The following is a 15746-nucleotide window of genomic DNA, read 5'->3' on the forward strand; positions in this document are numbered from 1 at the left end:
CTGTAATGCCCCGCTGGGAGTGATCCTTGCCTGGATCCCCTGGTCTCCTGCCCATTCCTACTGGAGGTGCACTGGATCCAATGCCAAAAAGCAACTGACAAGATAGAAGATTATTCTCAATTCACTCACTTGCCGTTCTACCACTTTTTTTTTTTTTTCTGGTTCTTGTTATTCCTAAAATTTTCTTCCTTTATATCTGCTGTGGTTTGGGCTTTTAAATTTTCCCATTACCTCCAGTGCGACCTGTTGTGTCAGTAGCATTCTGCTAAGTAAGAAATGTCAGCAGTGTTTTATGTATGAAAAAGTAGTATTTAGCATTTTTGCTAAAACTAAATTTGTGTGATTAGGTACTCCTTCTAGTTAGACTGAATACAGGGAAATAATTAACATATAAATATAAATTTAACTTTTTTATTTTTGGCTTACAGCATATCTTTATGAACCTTTGATATTTATAAGGGTCTGAATTCACATGCTTTTGTAGGTCCATTTGTGAGCACTAGAACACAGGTTTAGCCTTGAACATGAAACCATAGACTGAAAATCCTCTGAAATATTCATTATCTGCATACCTGTCCCACACAGTTTATGTTGCCTCTTGAACCAATGCAGATGAGCTCAAATGTTCTCTGAATGCAGTTTTCAGAAGTGCCCCATGCTAGCCTGGTTCTGCTCCTTTTGAAGCCAGTGATAAAGCTTACAAGGACTTTACTGAAAATAAAAGAGTTCAAGATACTTAAAATTACTTATGGTGTCTTGGCAGCCAAGAATTTCTGTTAAGGTTTCACAACACACAGGATTTTCTCCCCTGATGCAAGGATGCCATGTGTACCCAGTCATCTCAGCAATGTGAGAGGACCATAAACAATGCAGACTACAGGAAAGATAAAATCAGCTGGGAGAAAAGAGCAGGAGGACAAAAAGGGTGATGAAAGAAGAGATAATAGAAAGAAACAACAAAGAGGAGGAAAGAAGAAAGAACTGTCGACTTCAGGGTTATTAGAAATTGTGAAATGAGGAAAATATGAGGAACAGAGAATGAAGACATCAGCCAGAACAGAGAAAAAAAAAAAAAAGCAAAAGGGACAAAAAAAGGTTAAAAAATGACAAGAAGACACAGTGAGGAAGGAAAAGGATCTGGAAAAAAAAGGAGTAGAATGTGGAAGAGAAATGATAGAGAGGAATACGGATGGAAAGCAAACCATGGAGCAAAAGCAAATGGAGGTTCTTGCTCCACTGTAGGAAAAGGATAACAGATTGAAAATAGGGAGGGGGAGGCATCAGGAAAGAAAACAGGAGTGAAATAAAGAGTGAAGAAGTATATAGATGTGCAGCTTCACTGAGGGAAATTAAGAGAAAATAAATACATCCTAACAAAACAGTTTTTCATTACAAATTAACAGTTGTGTAGGTAGAGGGTTTATGTCTAGGCACCAGGAAAGTAACACTTTAGGACTTCAGAAATCAAATGCCATGGTAAAAAAAATAGACAGTAAAAGACAACAGAGTAAAAGTGGAATGGCTTTCATTCTGTGTCTTCATGAGGAAAAGGATCAGCAGCATTCCCACTTCACATACTTAATTAGAGCTTGACAATCTACCAGAATACCTGGGACTGAAAATAGGATTTAGAGATTTACGCATCCAGATTGGTTTCACAAAGCTGGCTGGAACAGTAATGGCTGGGAGGCATTGCTCTGACTGCTCAGAAAGGTAAAGGCAAAATGAGTTGCTGGTTTCTGTCCAGTTCTGCTAAATAGGTGTTTTCATTGCAATAACCACAACCCTGACTGTTACTGACACACCTGTGGGCAAAAAATCTCTGCTGAGAACCACACAGCTCTGTTTATGATCTCTCTTCTCCCCCCAGAGTGCTCCCTGCAGGTTAGTGGTGAGTGGGATAGGAAGGAACTGGAGGAAAACTTGTTCTCTCTTTTGGCCTCTTGGTTAAAAGGGGAGTTGTTTGTCAAGACCTGAAAACCTGTTGGTTTTCTGACGAGCACTCAAGTTCATAGAAGCATAGACATAAACATTTACCATACCTTACAGAGAACTCCATTTCTTAATTTGACACACCTTCTCCTCCCTTCCCTTTCTTGCCCACTCCCCTTTTTTTCTCCTTCCTCACACTTTCAACTCAGGGAACTAAAACTGCAGTATCTTTACAGGTTTTCTTTTGTAACCTTTTGTTTCTGGAGTACCTGACTAGAAAAAAAGCCCACAATTTTTTGTTTATGAATCTACGTGTAGTTTCAGAAGACATACGGCTTTATAGCTGCAAACAGAGCAGTGAAAAAGAATCTCTACTTCTAGCCCATTTTCCTCTTCTGTGTAAAGTCATTTAGCCTCTCTATGCCCCAGTTTTCCTCTGCCAAATTCTTCCGTTTTTCAAAGCAGTATTGTGAGATTTTGTCCATTAATGTTTGTAAAACACTTTCAGATCTTCAGATGAAAGATAGAAATGCAAAGTATTGTTGTGTCTGTCTTCCAGCCTCCCAACCTATGAATTCCATTCATGGCAATTCAGTTGAATAAAACAGAATCTCAAATGCATGGAAACCACTAGACAGTAAAAAATTCTACATTCTGCTATGAAAAAATCCCACAGGAAACAATTATATTTCTCTAGCCTTTCTGAACTTTCAACAGAAAATCACACCTCTACTATAGAGATTGACAGCATGGTCAAAATAAAACTATGGGAAAGATACAATTTTCTATTAAATCCCAGTTCTTCTACAGCGTGGAATTTGTGAAGAACCATTCTGAGTTTTTGCACAACTTACTGGTTTACTCTTCTGCTAAATTTTTCTTTAGGATTGCTAGCTATATCTGCTTTAAATAATTAATAACAATAAATAAGTAATTTATAGGATACATATTCTGTCTGGTAGGCTATATTACTTATATATGTGCTAATTTACTTACTCAAGGGGAGATTGGATCTGCAACGTAGTAGGTACTAAGTTTTCTAAACTAAACAATAAAAGTAACATTAGTCTTTAGAATTGATATACCAGCTTACTAACAACAGGTCTTGAAAGGTATTTTGTAACAAACTATTGCAATTTAATCCAGGTATAGTTTGGTGGGTCCTAGAAAGGATTATATCTGATGGCTTTTGGTATGGCCAGTGTGAGAGAAATTAATGGCTTAATTCAGTTCCGTGGGACCAAATTTACTCAGCACAAAAATAAAATGTTGAAACAGTTTGCCATACTCAGAACTGGCAATGCTCTTCACCTTTATCAGTGACTGTTATTATTTCTATCAATCCACCAAGAGCAATAGCTAAAAAAAAAAACCAAACCCACAGATAATGTACAAATGTGCCAATTCCTGTGAAAGCTATAGCCTAACTTAGTAAGATGCCCTTTCCTTAGTGAAAATTAGACTGTAGTGCTAAGAGCAGTGAAGTTGGAAGGGTGCACAGGGAGAGGGCTTGGTGCAGGGCATAGAAGTTGCCAAAGGTGATTGAAGGGGCAAGAGACAGAGAGAAGAAAATATATTGGTTATAATTGCTAAAACTGTCTCTGATGATTAAGTTAAACGTTTTCACCCTATCTATGAAAACATTGTGTTAGAATGACCTGAATTTTGTTTGTGTAGTGTGCTGAATTTAGGCTTGTGTAGTTCTAGATCCAAGGTTTCCATTCAGATTTATACATTAAGGCAAGACTTGACTGAGAGGTAAATAGAATTTGCTGTGCTGCTGAATCTCAGTTGAGGGTTTCTGAGAGAGAGAAAGAGAGGGCCTGAGCTTGAGCCTGAACCCAAGCTGCAGTGCAGGCTCTGAGCTGTGATCAGACTGTGCTGCAAAAGCTTCCATGAGCCCTGCCTCCTCCTTAGGGAAGTGCAATCCTTCTGGTTCCAGAAAGTCATTGTTATTTTTTGGGAAAATCTTTAAATGGTAAAAAAAAGCAAAATGTTTTCATTATATTGCAGATTACTATATCTTTGTTTTACTGGTATGTTTTAGAGATAATTTATGTTTTAAGACAAATTTTAAAAGTAAGTCAACCAAAGTTATACATAGCAATGAGGAAAAAATTACTTCAGTTCTGTCAGCACCTTTGTGTAACATCCTATTTGGTCCATGCTAGTTGAACTATAAATCTAAATAGGTAAGCTACATCTAAGCTTATCTAGCTCATGTAGACCTAGATAAAAGCCTAGAAATATCGGTTTAAAAGTGAATCTTACTTGTAGTCTGCTATGCTGATGTGAGCTGGTTTAGTTTTCGTTTTTTTTTTCTGAGCTGAGCTTGCAGCAAGACTTCTAACATTGACATTTGGAAAAACCCTCACAGAGACATTTGGACATTGCATCTATTTCCTTACCAGTCCCAGGAACCTCCCTAAGATCCTTCAAGCTGCCAAAAGTCTTTTTTAATTGCTGCACACCTTCAATCCATTCCCTGGTGAAGAATGGGTAGTGAAGCTTAAGTGCATTTATTTCAGTTTGTCTCTTGCCTTTTTTCATTCCTGTTGCTGAATCCAGCTGCCACAGCTGTTGCTGTTCTTCTGCCTGCCCTGCTTTCTGCTTATGCTTGTATTCCCAAAAAAGCTTCTCTGGAATGTTCTGTGAAATGAATGGGACATCAAGGCAGTACTAACTGCATTCCCCTTCACTGACAAGCTCTTTCTATTACTGGATGCCCTGAATTTGTGGTAAAGTGCTAGTGTTATATGTTCTGAACTTCACTCTTTACGGGGTGAGTTCTTTTTGTGACTTCAGTCTTCACAGTACTAAAGTATTTCCTTTGCTGCAAATACTAAAGTATTTCCTTTGTTGCAGTAAGCTATTATGTAGAGTCTACAAATAAGCTTCTGATCCTGCCAAATTACACTGACTTTAAGTAAGTGAGGAAACTGTATATCCCTTTTCCATTTACTCTGATACTCATTTTCAAAGGGTTTCACATCGCTTGCCTCTTAATAAGCACCTGTACGTACATTTTTTCTGGTACTGTTGCATGTACATATGATCAGTTAAGTCAAATATGTACAGGTGGTAGCTGATAGAAGAGTAGAGATACATGCAAGTCCTATGTATGATCAGACATTCTGAAAATACACTCACAATTCCTATGGTACAAGGACTTGCAGTTCTCTCCTTATCTATTCTGCTTAGGATAGCAAATAAATACTGCAATAACTTTATAGTTGAAACAGACTGCTGTGTTTCTGCATCCTACATTTCACAGTGGTTAGGCACTTCCCATAGAATGGAAATAGCAATAAATAGAAATATTCCAGGATTTTAAAATGTTTTTATCAACTGCGCCTAACTCATTTCATCTGTTACAGTTAGATTAATATAAGCTTATGAGACTTGAAAACAAATATTATAGTGCCAAAATCAAAATCTGAAAGGTCTTTCTAAAATCCTTGCCTACATAAAAAAATCTCTTCTGGTTTAATCAAAAGTTCTATTTTAAACTGATGTGAACTCCACAGAGCCCTTTGTGAAGATTCTCAGTTCAATTTACAGCAGGATGATTTCTGTAGCTTCAGTTGCTTAAGATTTTTTTTAAATGACACAGTAATAAGCTGGTTCTTAAACTGTGTAAGACTGTCCAATTGGTTGAGGTGTAATGGTATAATTTTAAGACTGATTGATTGGATATACTGGGGCATCTTATAAATCCTATTTGTTAAGAGACCTAATCATGCCTACCTGTAGCAAAAGTCTTGGAAAAGATGAGAAAAGCCATTGTTCAGTTTTGATAATAGCTTATTTCCATAACGATTGAAAATTTTATAGAGGAAACAAACATGGGTTCACAAAGAAGTAATCCCTGTAGTATCTCAGACTGTAGAGGAGCAGTCTCATGTCTCCTTGTTCTCCTTTATTCATTTAAATGCCATGGACATTTAGAGACAAAGTTCAGTCATTTCCTTTAATTAATCCTTATTCCCATATCTTTTGATTCAACATCTTTAGAGGCTTCAATCAGACTTCAGTGATGCAACTGGTCTTGATGGAAATAGGAAATAGACATTGTAGATCACTGAAGATACCTAGCATTAAAAAAACACAAGAAAACACGTGTGTCTCGGCAGATCTTGAAACAGTTGCCAAAAAGTGATAATGAATATAAACAGTGAGAACATCTAAATATTTAGATATGAAGTATTTAAAATACAAGACCCTTTATATAAGATACCCGAACCATTTATTTTTTAATTTAAAGAAATAGCCAGTTTATGCCATGTGCAACCACAGCAAAGAATAAATGGTAAAGGTCATACAGTCTGATCTATGACTTCCTCACCAAGGGCCGTATTTTTAACCTAATTTATGTCAGAATAAACTATACCAAAATTAGGGATTTTATCTTTTTAAAAGCAGAAAGATTGATGTGTGATGGCAACCTGTATATTGGTCTTCAAGATATTAAGAGTCACAGTAATACCTACACCTTCTAGTCAATGTCATGGTTGTGTACTTCATCCCATGCAAAGACATAAAGCCAGAGAAAAGGAGAATTGTCTTTAAGGATGTTGTTTAGACTCCTTGTCCGAAGCACACAGGCCGTTTGTTATACAGAAGAGAAACTTAAGTGACACAGTGAACCCCAGAGGTTTTACCAGCTTACCTCCTGGAAGTGCTACCAAATTTTAGTGTTTTCTACAGAATAACTGGTGAAGACTGTAGAGAATAGAATAATGAAGATCTATAGAATAAACAGATGAAGACCATATGAGAACTCCATTTAACAAATTCCAGCTTAATTTATCACTTTCAAGGTTGCATTAAACATGTTTGAAGTTTGGCCCTGCTGAGCTCCTCAGAAGTAGGTGATACTATATTTAAAGAGCTAAAATTCAGCTAATGGAACATGACAGCCCCATTGCACTGAATTCTGGGTTGCTTAATTCCTGATTTTAAGAAATTTTCAAGTCTCTGCAGAGACATTTGTGAAACAAAAGTTTACCAGTATGGACCAACTGAGAGGAAAGCACATATGTAACTAAAGGGTAAAAGCCAAAGTCTGCATGAACTCTGGATTCACATAGTGAAAGAATTCAATGTTATGGAAATCTGATGTTTCAGAATGCAACATCTGAATTTGCACACATGCTTTTTTGAATTTGAATGCTTTCTTCAAATGAAACTTTAAAGCATGGCTAAAATTCAAAACTCAGGCTCAAGAAAAGTGACTTTTTGGAACTGATGTAGCATGTCTGTTCAGTAAAATGAATATAAATTAATTCTTCCTTTGTCTTTTCTGTGATTTAGTGTAGCAGTTCAAATACCAGCTAATGATTTTACTTAGCATTATAATTTAGCTTTTTCTGTGGTGATCACAATCATCTTTGCAATGTAGAAAAAAATCATCCATTTTCTTTGATGACTCTAATGTCGTTCCACTATTAGAAATTCCACTGACAGCTGTATCAGTGACTTCTCTGTCTGGTGCTGTAGCTTGGTGTCTGGGAGTGTTTGTGTGGGTTACCATTTATCTGCAAAAGGCCAGCATTACTTCCCTGTCTACATATATCCTTTTCCTTAGACATCTCCTTGCTTTATGGAGAGGTGGAGGGATCTCTCCATGGTGCGACCTCATGGCACTGTGCAGTGGGATTAGAGCAATAGCTCTGACTGAAAACAAAAGAGCTTGCTGTAATGTTGGCCATTACCTAAGCATACACCATGGGGATATTCCATTTGCTGTCAACGTTACTCATTCCTGGTGGAGCAGGGATGTCAGGCTGCTGCTGGAAATCTCCATTAATCTGCCAATACTAGAGATGCCCAGAAAGCATTTGAGTGGGCAGGTGAGGAGTAGCAAAGAAAAATGTTTTGTGAATGAAAAAAGTATGTTTGTCCCTGGTGTGGAATTAAGCTCAGGTTTAGAAATGGCTAGAGGTCCCCAGGGCTGGCACCTGAGGAAACAAGGACTGAGCCAATAAGTATTTTTCAATGGGTAGTTTCCTGTCAGTAACACTGCTCTTCCATTATTATTCTAGGTGTCCCACCCCTGGGTGTGATGGCTCTGGGCATATTACTGGAAATTATGCTTCACATCGAAGGTATGTAAAGAGATTTTGTTCTTTAAATCAAACAACTGAAGGGCTAGAATGGACCAAAACAGACCTCTCTTCCCTCTCTCAGTACTGAAGCAGGATTGAGTGCTGTACATAGACATGGGTTGGTCTAATTCATTATATTTATTACCAATTAATAGCATTTCTCAGCTTCAGCGTGTCTTAGTACCCAAATAGGTAGGAACATTTTTGCTAATATCTATCAAAATCTGTGCAGAGAATGAATCCAGTTTTTCTATCTTCTCTGTTAGCCCAGGGAAGCAATTCAACATTCTTGTTTCTGCTGCTTTACATTCTGAATGACTTAACTCTTCTCCTCAGTCTTACCTTTTCTGGACTCAAATGCTATTCCTGCATTTTTTTTCCCCCACAAATTGTATTTCCTGGTTGTTCCTGTCAGTCTCTTCCAGACTGCCTCTGTATTTCTTGAAATGCAAAACTGGACCCAGTTCTTTACCTCCTCTCCCAGCTGAAGCCTTACCAGCTTTAATCGGAGAGAAAAAGTACCTCTTTCATCTAATATGCACCAATGTTGTTAGTACATTGTAGAATAAAGCTTGGCTTGTTTTTAAGTCGCAACACATTGTACATAACTATGTCAAGCCAGAAGAATAGAAACAGAAATTTATGGATGAAAGCTGTTACCTTAATTGTCTAAATTAAACTGTGATCCTTACCAAGGGCCAAGGAAAGCTTCACCTTTACTAATTAGAGTATTGTTGGTAACCCCAAAATCAATTACAGTGGTACCATTGTAAAGGTAATGTTACGAATGCTGTGTAAGTAGCAGTTCCCCTGTGGCTATTCAGTAAAGAGCTGCACAGTATTTTGTAAATAGCTATCCAGTGTTTAATCAAAGAATAATAGTGTAGTCCACCTCTCTTTTGTTAGTTAGGGCTTTTTACTGCATGTGTAGTAATACTGTTGACTCTGGATATTTGGTTGCTTCACCAAGTCCCCATAGTTTTACAATGGTCTGTACCCAATTTAAATGTATTCCCAGTAAAAGCAACAAGTTTGAAGTCAAAACATAAATAACATAGAAATTGGGAATGTGCCATACCTTTACATGCTGTAAAAATGAAAGATTACAATAAAAATTTCTGTAATGCACAGTTAAACATTGAAAGTAAAGATAAAATTATAAAGGAGAAGATGTAAACATTTTTAAAGCACTTACATGATGTAGGAGATTAAATCACCCTTTCAAGGGATTTAAAGTCAGGTTTAGAACTACATTTAACTATATGCGGATTTATCAGCTCACACCTCTACCAGCACTGTGCTTGCTGTAGTTATGCCCCAACTTTGCTATTTCAGGAAGCTGTTTATGTATTTGGTCACGTGTTTAACCAGAAACAGGCAGGACAGTGAAGATGCGGAAGGCAAAGTGTCACAAACAAGAAACCTAAAAGCTGGGAAAGTTATCAGGAAGAATAACTGCATGCCGGCTCATTTTTTAAACCCTTTCCTTGGGCATTGTTTCCTCACCACTGTAGGGATGGACCATGAGCTGGATGGTGTACCTACTTTCATTTGTAAATTCTTACGTTCTTGTATTTTTGCAGATGAGTGCTGGACCAAGCTTTCATTTGATTCTTCAGCATACTCAATACACATAAATATATAAAAAATAATTCTGCAAAACTAAGTGATTTGGGATTTGCCCATTCCTTTGGGATTTAACACCTTTTGAAATGCCACCATGTCTATATTGACCACATAACTCCTTAGTTTTTCTTCCAAAAGGCCTCCAGCAGCCCTGGGTCCTTGGCTGCCTGTGGGCACAGGTGCACTTGACACTGAAGGAGAAATGTCTTCTTTGTTTAAAACCACTCCTGTTCCCAGGAGACCTATCACATTTACACAGAGCCAGCCCCACACTGCTTAGGTTGTGATATCTGCCGAGGCCATTTCTGAGGTGGTGAGGCTGGCAAAATGCACCGCTCCTTAAAAGAGCAGTAAGCCAGTAGCCTAAATCTGGAGCTGTTAAGTATGAAACACCCCACAGCATGTTCACAGTTAAGCTTTCTAATTCCCACACTGAAAATTAACATTTACCTCTGCTTGCATCTGAGTTAGCTTTATTTTTTTTGTATTCGATGCCATCACTTACAACCCTTTCAGTTTCAGAGGGAAAGGAATGACAAACTTCTTTCCTAAATGGCTGCCAAGATGCCTAGGTATCGTCTGTATTTAAAATGGCTCCTCAACAGCAAGCACACATGAAGGCAGTGTTAACTGCCATAACCCTCTGCAGTTCCACAACACCCATTCAATGTATGCAAGAATTTATATCAGCTTATAGCAGTATTAGAATCTCCCTTGTCTTTTATCTTCATATATGAAGAATTAAACTGATATAAAAATAAAGTAATATGTTTACTTTGTAATAGCTTTTGGCTATTATAGGATAAAAAAATTAAAGCAAAGTCTCATCCTTGACATATGTTTTCTTGGTGCATCTACTGTCAGAGGAAAAATGAATTAATCATAACCTCAGAAGCTGTCTGTTGGAAATGTCTGTTTAGAGGACCCGAAAGGTCTTAGAATTTTCTAATAGATTGTAATGCCAGAATAGAAAGACCTATTGCAAGAAGATGATGCGCCAAAATACCAATAAGTAGGTGATAATTAAATTGATTTAATATGTAGAAAGCATTAAATCATTAGTCAAGGCAGAAATTCTTCGTTCAGATTTTGTTATGAAAATGTCATGTACAAGCATACCCATCTGTACACCTACTAAAAAAAGTATTGCTTTCTGAGGCATTTCTATTAACTATTTAGTTCTCAGATGCAAGGCCTGATTATTGTCACACAGTGAGTACAACTAATATCACAGATAAGATAGGATATCTGTAACTTCTGTCCCTTCCCCTTCACTTTTTGCAGTCCAGGTTGTATAGGGAGCAACGAACCAACCTGTTCCCAAAGGGCCCCCTTGCCCCAGAGCCTGCTTCCTTTTATTCTAAATCCCTCAGACTCTGTTCCTCCTCCCTCTGTCTTCTTACAGATTATGATACTATTATTTTTGAAGAAAACTAGGCACAGGCTTTCTGAAGTTGAGTTTATACACAGGAAACTGTGGTACTTTGGTGTGCACTATGCAAGTTGGAATAAACAACAGCTTGCTTCAAAAAGGAAGATGGTCAACTGCATTTAAACTAGTAAATGAAATGGGATAAGAGCACAGGTCCAAGCATCAGAGTGCAGATTAAATTGTTAGTGTGTCCCCTGGCATGGTACTGACCTTGAGCCATTTAAAGTCTCCCAGGCAATTCTCAGATAGGATCTGGGGCTTAGCAAGGGTCTAGATCATTCTCTGTAAGCAATATGTGAGTAACTGTCCTGCTTTACAGGGTCAGAGGGTTTAGCTGTATGGATGTGATCTTGCTGGTCTTGGGTCAAAACAGAAGTTCTGGGTCCCTTCCATTTACCAGTATAGATGTAGCCATGCCATCTCACTAAAAGTTGCTAGATAATACACTGTGTTCAATATATGCTAACATTCCTCCCTTTCTTTAATTGACTTATTTATTACTTTACAGCATATAAACTCTATTTTTGTCTATTTTTTATTTACCACACAAAATTCTGTCTGTGATTGTATCACCCTTTTCTCTGCTTGTTCCTCCCAGTCCTCGCTGGTCTTGACAAGACAAAATAACTGAAAGTTTTGCTACCACTGTTTCTGTCCCTGCTTCCTGAAGACAGGACCTACTATACAACACTGAAGTACCTTTTGTCATGCTGAAACCAAAAATTTAATCTATTTTGTTTCTTTATGGAAATTTTTCTTTGATGACACTACTTTGTCTCTCATCTCAATACTTTTGAAGGTGGTATTCCACTGATGGATTTCTTTTTTAATGTTGATATGTTATGATGGAAATAACATTTAAATAGGGGACAAAGTATGATTTTTTGATAGACATATTTGTGTTTTCAAATAGCAACTGCTTAAAAAATCTTCAAATATCTGTTAAAGTAATGGTCAAGTCTACTAAGTGCTTTCTATAATGAATTCATGTTCAAAGGAAAAGATGAGTTTATATAATCTTGAAATAGATATATCTTTTTCCATCTCATGTAGCTAAAACCAACATCCTCAGTGCCTCGTTAAACATAATGTTGCTTAGCCTAACTTTTTCTACCAAATCTTTTTGTCTGAGTGAGTTCTAAGCACTTAAACTTTCTCAAGAAGGAAGTGTACAGCTCCAATCTCTGCCAGTTTTATTTAACAGTTCTATAGGATTCTTACATGATGATTGAGAAGGTTTGAGAGTGTTTCTAATGTGCTCCCTAGAGAAATCTTTAGTCTTGGTAGATCCAAAGACTCCTGGGTTTTGAGCCTGTTCTTCCTTCCCTCTCAGACATACAGAAGATGTAATGTCTCTGAGCCCTGAAACACTGGCTTCTATTGCTTTTAAAGCTGTCACTGCTGCAGCTGAGTCAGCTGGAGAGATTATTAGGCAGAGGGTTTGATATAAAGGGAGCTGCTTTCCCTGGCTCCTTGGGGAGTGCCTGTGTGTGTGGTCTGCACTGTGCCTGCAGTCCTGTCCTGCATCACAAACTGAGATACGCGGATTCCCCCTCGTGGTTTCGTACTGCAGCTCTCCTTATTTAAAACACTTGAGTGTTGATTTCTGGAAACTGGATGGAATTACCTATTCTGCCAGTTTTTCAGCTAGAAAGTGTATCCCTTGTAAACTACTCAAGAATGAGAAACTGCATTTTAAAATGTTTTCTTTCACTCAGTCTTTCAGGCTGTCCGCGAGCAAAGAAAAGTGGAATCAGGATAGCACAAAGCAAGGAAGACAAGGAAGACCAAGAACCAATTAGGTGAGAACAAATATTGTCAAAGGGCCTTCATGTGTTTTATAAGGTCATAAATATCTTCAGCTTTTTATTAAGGCATAAATGTTATTGTGTGATAGGTATCCAAGAGCAGATGGCCACATTGATTTCTATGAGTGAACTGCAAATCAAGGATCTGTGCTGATTTATTCAGCAAAGGATGTAATATTCAGCCAAGGATACAATCTTCTATAATTTAAAAATAGTTTTTCACATGAAATTAAAAAATTACCTAGCTCTTTATCTCCTAAAAAACCCTTACATGTGTTGGCATACTATAGACAAACCATACATGGTAAATACAGTAGTTATGGGAATGGAGAACTGAGTATTTACCTGAGATTGCTGCAACAGTTCTGTTTATGCTGTTTATGCCTACCTGTAGGTCTTAGTTTCTTCTTGCAAGGTGCTCTGATATCAGTGACCACTGAACTCAGTGAATTTAGTGACTGCTTAGACCATTCAGGACTGGATCCTTGGTGGAGAATTGCAGCAGTATTTTAGTGTAGGACAAACAGTAAAGTAATTGGCCTTGTTTTGACATGTGTTATATAGCAGCATACTGAAAAAAAAAAAATTTAAAAAACATTTCACTTTGAAGATTCTAACTTGTTCCTTCTAACCCTGGTTATTTTTTTTTATAGAAGTATACAGGGCAAATATGTGGGGGAATTCCCAAGTAAGGAAAACCAACATGAATACAGAACTGCCTTCATTGATCTCTCTAGGCTGTAGCACGCACTTTTTTATAATCGCTCCTATTCAGAGAGTGGTTAAAGGTCCTCAACATTTTTGATGAGCTGCTATGATCACTTCATACCTAACTGTTTATACGTAACTTTTTCATGACTCCAGACAAGTCTTCTTTAGATTCCATACACATAAATAAAATGTACCAAGGATTATACTAAGTAGGATTTTACGCTTATAAAGTTTTTATGGGCAATTTCCCTGCTGAGTGGAGCTCAGTAGCCAACATTTCAATTCCAGTGATATTTACTGTAATGAACACCTGCAATTCAAATATATATCTCAGTCCTTTTGTTGCAATTGCACAATATTACCAGCTGTGACTTCATCTACTGCTTTGCCTCCTTACAGTTTATCAAAGAATATTTTTTTCATATTAGCAAAGTTCTGCTTGTAATTTTACCCACTAAAGGGTATCTTGATTATTTTTAAAACCACAGTGCATGATTGTTCTTTTCTTTTCATGTCGGGTTTATTTTGACTTTGTTGTAGAGGCTACCAGGTATAGGATGGCAAGACAATAAAGTTTATCTCATCTATCTGCTATCCAGATGTCCAGTTCCTGGTTGTGATGGTCAGGGTCACATAACTGGAAAATATGCATCTCATCGCAGTGCATCAGGGTGTCCTCTAGCTGCCAAAAGGCAAAAGGATGGGTACCTAAATGGCTCACAGTTCTCTTGGAAGTCAGTGAAGACGGAAGGAATGTCATGTCCAACACCGGGATGTGATGGCTCAGGACATGTCAGTGGTAGTTTTCTTACTCATCGTAGGTAAGTAACTATGGCTTATATTTTTCTCTTTATGCTTATTATTTAAATTAGATTAGCAAGATTTGAAATACAGCTTTTTGTCATGGCATTTCTCTGTTCCTTTTGAATTGCATTATTACTTTGAAAAATAATTTTCCTGCAAATTTTTGTAGATAACTGGAAATCAAGACAAACAATTTTTTTTTATGCAAGTCCTTGCAGATAGCTATCTGAATCTGAATCTATAATAGACAGAAAATTTTGGGGGAAAAGGTGTGCATGACAATAACTGTAAATCTGCTACTGCTTTATTCAGTGACACTGGACAAATTACCTTAGCAAAGACTGTTTAATACACATCTGAATCCCCCTGATTTTCAGAGATGTTGAACACGTTGTTTTCCAAACATCAGAGCATGCAACTAAAGAATTTAAGGAACCAGTTCCATAAAAAACAAGTACTTTTAGTCATTTGGTAATGAAAATGTTTGCTCAAAACAATAAACATAGAATACAGCAGATTAATTAAAATTAATGGAATACAAATATTTGATAAAAGAAATATAAAGCTCATTTTTTCATAAACTTAGCAAAAATAAGAGAACCTCAGTGTTGACATTTTTCATAGCTTTTAAGAGATTAAGGAAGAGAAAGTGGCCAGTCTATTAGGGATAAATCTTGCTTCTATTTTAGCTAGTAGGTTATGAGGAAGCAAGGGTGTTCTTGGAGCTTTTGGTGGAAATCTCAGCCTGAACATGACTATAATGCCAGAGCAAATTTCTCATTATATAATCACTAATATGAAACTCTATTACTTCAGATATGTCAAGTTGATGTGCCTAATTTGTCACCCTTCTCCAGGCAGACCTCAGTTGAACTTCTGTACCTTCTAGTTAACTAAACCAACCTGATCATGTTTTGTAGTCAGTTCTAGATACAGGGGTGAAAAGTGTACTTTTTCCTTCTCTTGCCTGTAACTATTTGCTTTGATTCTTTCTTTGACAGAGCTTTATAGTTTAGCTCAAAAGCCTTACCCTTATTGCAACCTCTCCAGACTTTGTGCACTTCATTCCTATTTATTGTTTAGGTTCAGAGCTGTCTTCATACTCAGTATTTGTATGGTACCTACCATAAAGGGATTCTGGTCCATGACCTGAGGTGCTACCTGAAGTGGTCAAATGTATTACACGTCCTGCAGCTCCCATAGACTTTAGGGAGCATCAGATGCAAAAGCCCCAACCATTTCTGCAGATGTCTACATGTGGATATAAGTTTCTGACTTTCAGTAAAATATCAGTATTAGTGTTCATATTTCAGTTTAGCTTTCTTC

General features: G+C 37.3%; 1 protein-coding gene across 13 annotated transcripts in view; it reads left to right on the top strand.

Annotated features, from left to right (window-relative positions):
- The window catches only part of MYT1L (myelin transcription factor 1 like), a 310674-nt gene that overhangs the window by 267917 nt on the left and 27011 nt on the right, over positions 1-15746 (top strand). For all 13 annotated transcript variants that reach the window (XM_026844773.1, XM_026844772.1, XM_026844774.1 and 10 more), the window contains 3 exons: positions 7977-8039; positions 12816-12899; positions 14216-14437. In XM_026844773.1, the coding sequence (XP_026700574.1) occupies positions 7977-8039; positions 12816-12899; positions 14216-14437 (369 nt within the window). The remainder of the gene's footprint in view (positions 1-7976; positions 8040-12815; positions 12900-14215; positions 14438-15746) is intronic.

Source organism: Athene cunicularia, assembly GCF_003259725.1.
Source record: "Athene cunicularia isolate RWA chromosome 3 unlocalized genomic scaffold, athCun1 chr3_part1, whole genome shotgun sequence".
Classification (NCBI taxonomy): Eukaryota; Metazoa; Chordata; class Aves; order Strigiformes; family Strigidae; genus Athene; species Athene cunicularia.